At 31.6% G+C, this 6,000-nt stretch overlaps 1 protein-coding gene across 1 annotated transcript; it reads left to right on the top strand.

Moving 5' to 3' along the window:
* The first annotated feature begins 295 nt into the window (after positions 1 to 295).
* LOC122590161 (amino acid transporter AVT6E-like) lies at positions 296 to 2,052 on the top strand. The gene has a single exon (XM_043762496.1). It carries the CDS (start codon positions 296 to 298, stop codon positions 1,742 to 1,744), a length of 1,449 nt encoding a protein of 482 aa, XP_043618431.1. The 3' UTR covers positions 1,745 to 2,052.
* The last annotated feature ends 3,948 nt before the right edge of the window (positions 2,053 to 6,000 follow it).

Below are 6,000 nucleotides of genomic sequence, written 5' to 3'. Positions count from 1 at the left end.
AAAATGTCAACCATTAAACATTGCAGTATTGCACTATCAAAATCCCTTTGATTACCCCTGTTTTTTTCCCCCTCCCTCCTGAGATATAGTAATCATGATCCTTGAATTCATTATTCCAATATGATCAAGATTTCTTATCCTATTTGTCAATAATCTCTATTATGCTATTAAATCATCAATTTTGTAAGTATATTCTCATAATCTTCACCCACTGACGACCCACGTATATATTTATATTTTGATAAAAACTTCAAAGTACGTTGTTTGCCTTTTTCATGTACATTCACGCCCAAACATGGAAAGCAATTACACCCCTGTTCCTAAAGATTCTTTTGTTGAATTGCAATTACATGATGATGACCATATTTATGAATCTAATGTTATCCATAAAGGAAATTCTTTAAAACTTTTTAACAACGAGGACGAACAAGGGCTTGTATCGCATCGAATCGACAATTTAGAAACCGATGATGTCTTTGATACAAACAAACCGAACCCGAATTCTGGGATTTATGGTGCTGTGTTTAATTTAACCACAACTGTAATTGGGGCTGGCATTATGGCCTTGCCTGCAACAATGAAAGTTTCGGGTTTGGTTTTTGGAGTTATGCTGATTTTCTTCATGGGGATTTTGTCAGAAATTAGTATCGAGTTGCTTGTTCGGTTCAGTGTGCAATGTAAGGCTTTATCTTACGGGGAGATTGTTGAAGAAGCATTAGGTAGACCAGCTAGGATATTATCCGAGATTTGTATTGTTGTTAACAATGCGGGCGTCTTGGTTGTTTATTTGATCATTATAGGCGATGTAATGTCGGGTTCTGTTGATCATATTGGTGTCCTTGATCAATGGTTAGGGAACGGTTTTTGGGATCATAGGAAAGTAGTTATTTTAATCGTGGTGATTCTTTTTCTTGCACCAATTTGTGTATTGGACAGGATTGATTCGTTGAGTATAACTTCAGCTGCTTCGGTAGCTCTTGCAGTTGTGTTCGTCGTCGTTGCTTTTGTTGTGGCGTTTATTAAGCTCGTTAGAGGTGAAATCGAACCTCCTAGAATGACACCTGATTTTGGATCAAAAAAAGCGGTTCTTGATTTACTAGTTGTGATTCCAATCATGTCGAATGCATTTGTTTGTCACTTTAATCTGCAGCCTATTTATAACGAGCTTCAAGGACGGTCGCCTGTAAAGATGAATAAAGTGGGACGGATTACAACTGTTGTTTGTGTTTTGGTCTATTGTTCAACTGCCATATCGGGTTACCTTCTTTTCGGTAATGAAACAGAATCAGACGTGTTGACCAATTTTGATAAACCACTCGGGATGGAGTTTAGTCCTATTCTGAACTACATTGTTCGTGTTGGATACGTTCTACATTTGGTTCTTGTTTTTCCAGTTATTCATTTTTCCTTGAGACAAACATTGGATGCATTTGCTTTTAAAGAATCGACTCCTTTACACGAGAGTAGGAAGAGGTGTTTGATTTGGACTTTTACGCTTTTGGCCCTGATATATCTCGGGTCGACCATGATTCCTAGTATTTGGACTGCATTTAAGTTGACTGGTGCAACCACGGCAGTTTCATTGGGTTATACTTTCCCTGCTTTGGTTGCACTCAAATTAGGCAGTCAGTATGGTTTGACGAGCCGAGAGAGACTTTTGGCTTGGTTAATGCTGTGTTTGGCTATCCTGGTTAGCGTTGTCGGAGTTATCAGCAATATTTTTAGCATGCAAATTGATTCCTAGTGTACGTGGTGACTGGTCTTTGCAGGTCAAAGTCAAAAGCATTCTATTTGTAGGTTGCAGTCTGACCAAGTTTAACTGTAACAATTAGCAATACTGGTGTATTGCTTCCAGAGGCAAGGATTTTGGGCGCAAAACGGTTGATTGTCTTATGGATGATGGGTTATTGTATGTCAAAGTACAGGGTAACTACGGTACTAATTCAATTTGTATCAGTTGTACAGTTTATAAGAGATGACCAAGAAACTAACAATGTTAATGATATAGAGAGAATGTAAAGTTAAGAAATTCAATCAATATACTTCTGAATATAATTGACCATCACGCATAGGAGTTGTAATTAATGAATTAATGCTAATCATGACCAAGTTCCAATATCTGGAAAAACAATACTAATCGTGTATAATCATACTGTATTATTAAACCATGTGGCTCGCGGCCACGGGCCACTCGTATCAAACAGTAGCTCCTCATGGATGGTCATGGATTCAACTATTCAAGCCTCGTTGTTGATTATGGTCTATGTGTTTGGTTGTTTGTTTCTGTGTGCTTGGGTCGTTTATATGAGGTCATCTCCATTTGTACAAGGATATATGTATAATTATTGATCAGCATATCTTTTGAGAATTAAAAGGAAATAAAGAGGATAAGGTAAAGCACCAAATTCAGATCCAAGAAAATCCAGAATTGTTCGATTTAAACCACTAATTGAGATTTACGAGAAAATGGTAAAAATGATGATGTATCAGCACATATTTGATATTTTTAGTGCATCAAAATGGTAAAAATAACGTATCATAATTCATAAATACGAGTACTAAAAAGCCTAAATGGTGACATTTTTTTTTATAATCCATTTGCCCTCTAATAATTTTCAAGATTTTTACTTTTAGTGCGTGAAAGTGAAGGGTTAGACTTTATAGTGTGTCAATCCTCAAACATAAAAATGTAGGTTCTATTTAAACCGATTTTGAGATTATCGATTGAGTTTTCCTGTCTTTTAGTTAAGTCCCTAACCGATTTTGAGATTATTGATTGAGTTTTTCTGTCTCAAGTTAGAAGTAATTTTAGGCGTAAAATTGATAAGTGACCATTAGATTAACAAACAATTGTCAAAAATTATTTATCCTTTTTGAATCAATCAATGGTCATCATCTAATTTTAGCTAATTATTAACTTGAGTGAATCTCAAACCTTAACTATTGCCATATATCCCATTTTGATACTCGTATTAATTCACCCTTTCTTTTGTGTGTCACACAAATTAAAATAATACAGTCAACTTTTCTTTGGTAATTTTTCAGTCACGGATACTATGACCGACTTTATATGTATCCACCGTTTTTCATCTCTATCAACCATTCATATATTTTGACATAAGCGAGAGTATAGGTTTTTCCTTGGCACGTTCACCTAAAATACAAAAACGCATGGACGTATTCGTTCAAAATTCAAAATTTTCTTAGGACTACAAATATTACTCGTATATCATTAAGAAAATTAAAATATTATTTCCAAGTAGTTTATATTTAACATTTCAAGGTAGTTGCTCGAGTTTTAAAATTATATAAATACACATCCCCATGGCCATGCATGTGTCGACAATCCTCAACTCATGAAAACAACACACACAAAATTACATATAACTAAAAGTAGGTAATTGAATATTTAATATTTAAAATAATATTCCTACCAAGTATTGACCATGATGTTTCTCCTAAACATGTCACTTCCTAACCTAAGAACCAAACTTCTTTTTCTCGACATATTTATGATAAAGTTTCTTGATTTATAATATATTACCAGTAGTGTAAAATTAAGTTATATATTGTGGTAGATAATTAAATCATATTAATTTTATGGTAGTTTTTTTTTTTTGTCATTTTTTTCTTTCTTTTTATATCATTATTACTCCCATTTTTTTTGTTTAATCCTTAGCTACATTACATATTGAGTTATTGCGAGAACTAAATTTTTGTCGAGAACTACGAGAACCATTTAGAACCATTGATGATATTGATCCATGGTTAAGATTAAATGCTATTTTATATAATTATTGTATATATGTAAATTAATATATAAATGAAATTATCGTTAAAAAAAGGGTAAAATGGGGATTAATTTTAAAAGAAATAGAAAGAAACGCACGGAGAGAAAATCGCATCAAATCATGGCTACTGGATTGCTATAATTAATACTCCGTAATCCAAGAAGTTTACATAAAAACAAATGCTAAGTATACTGGATACACATGTTAACACTTAAACAAATGTAATTTTTTGTGATTATTAGTTGTACACATGTGTTTTTCTGTACACACATATTTGTGAATATTAATTATACACATATGTTTGATGGGTGCATAACATATATTATATGCATATATATTGTTGTAGACACATGTTTTTTTTTTACACATATTTGATGGATACATAAGTACATATATTATATGCACATATATTGTTGTACACACATGTTTGATGTGGCCAATATCTCGTTTGGCATCGATATTGGCATGTAGATGCGAGCAAATCTTATTTGGATGTGAACCTGTGATTATTGTATACATGTGAATGAATGTAATTGCATTACACACATTGATGACACTTAAAATTTTGAGTTGTGGATAATTGTACATCTAATTTGCATATATACACACATCGTTTCATTTAGAAAGACTATACGTGAATTTGATTATATTTAAGTTATGATCATGTGAATCGCATAAATATAGAAACTTTGAAATTATAAATCTTTTGGCTTTTACAGAATAGTAGTCAATATGTAATTAAATGACATATAAAAATGTTAAGAAAAAAAAATCCCCATAAACTTTTGATAAAGAAAATTCATTTTTGTTGCAAACCTGAAAGTAGTAAGTTAAACTTGAATACTATTGTAACAAAAAATATTTATATGAATGCAAAGTAAAACTATGTTGTTATTTTATGCAATTTCTCTTTTCGTCATATATGATGCAGACTAGAGTCAACATGACCATTATGAGTATTTTTAATAAAATATTTTAACCATTTAAAGCTTGTAACCGTGAACTCATGAATAGGAGAACTTCTCGTTTCAAATTTTAATATTTAAATTTTTTTTACAAAATTACAAGACTATCCCTCCATATATTCCCTCCATATATTCATGATATAAAAGTTCTTGTGGTTCTCGATATTTTTTTAGTTCTCTTTTATTTTTTTAATATATATATTTGCTTGTATAACAAGTGCTCACAATTGTCATTCATTGCCACACTAGGAAAAAGTGTTGACGAATAAGAAGCAAAAAAGTGTCTTGCATGTGAATCAAGTCAAAATATAGTCCTTTAGATTAAATTTATCAGTTGACAAAAAAAAAACCATTGAATGAAAAGCAGTTTTATTTCTTTGAAATGAAGGCAATGCATAGAAAAGCAAAAGGCAACATTTCAACTACACACATTTTGGTACTTTTCTTTTTATAACTTTTATCACACTCTAATAGTCTAATTCACTCATGTAGCATGCTCCCCCCTCGTGTTGGTATATTTAAAGTTATAGATTAAACATCTATCTATACATCTAATATAAAATTAAAAATATATATATAAACATACATGATACATATATATAAAAAAGGATCATATTTCCTTTGTGGCATTTAAATAGATAGAGCTTTTGAAATGTAACCTGCATGTCACATGTCTTTTTAACGTAAGACTTTACATTTTATGAACTAGGTAAATTTAGCTCATAAATTATAAATATAAGAGAAATAATATTCCTACAGCAACGTTTAAACATCTACAACCAATACACTATAGTATATGAAAAGTTAATTATGACTACCATACAATCAATCATTGATTGTAAAATACAAAAACTTCTAATCTCTATAGTCTATATATAGGTAGATTTAGCAGATGCAAGTATGCAACCGCTTTAATGCTGTGATATCTAGATACGAGTCAAGTGACAAATTAAATGATTTTATTGCCCCCACTCACTTTACCTTATTCGAATATGGTTATAAACAAACAAGCAGAAATGGTGTTGGAACCTGGATCTCGAGGTACATCGTATAATATATAATATATTAAATTCAATCTTACTCTAAGCTAGATTAATATTTTTATTTATTTAACTCTATCTATTTAGAAGGGAAAGGGAAAAAAGAATAGATAAAAGAATGCTGACCATATGCAATGCATGATGCATCCGATACGACTACTTCTAATAACTCGAGATCTGCGTGTAACTGAGATTACAGGTCAT

This window comes from Erigeron canadensis, chromosome 2 (assembly GCF_010389155.1).
Source record: "Erigeron canadensis isolate Cc75 chromosome 2, C_canadensis_v1, whole genome shotgun sequence".
Taxonomy (NCBI): Eukaryota; Viridiplantae; Streptophyta; class Magnoliopsida; order Asterales; family Asteraceae; genus Erigeron; species Erigeron canadensis.
This window is presented reverse-complemented; position numbering and strand designations above follow the sequence as displayed.

Coding starts and splice junctions, on each gene's coding strand:
- LOC122590161 (XM_043762496.1), top strand. CDS start 296: ATGGAAAGCAATTACACCCCTGTTCCTAAAGATTCTTTTGTTGAATTG.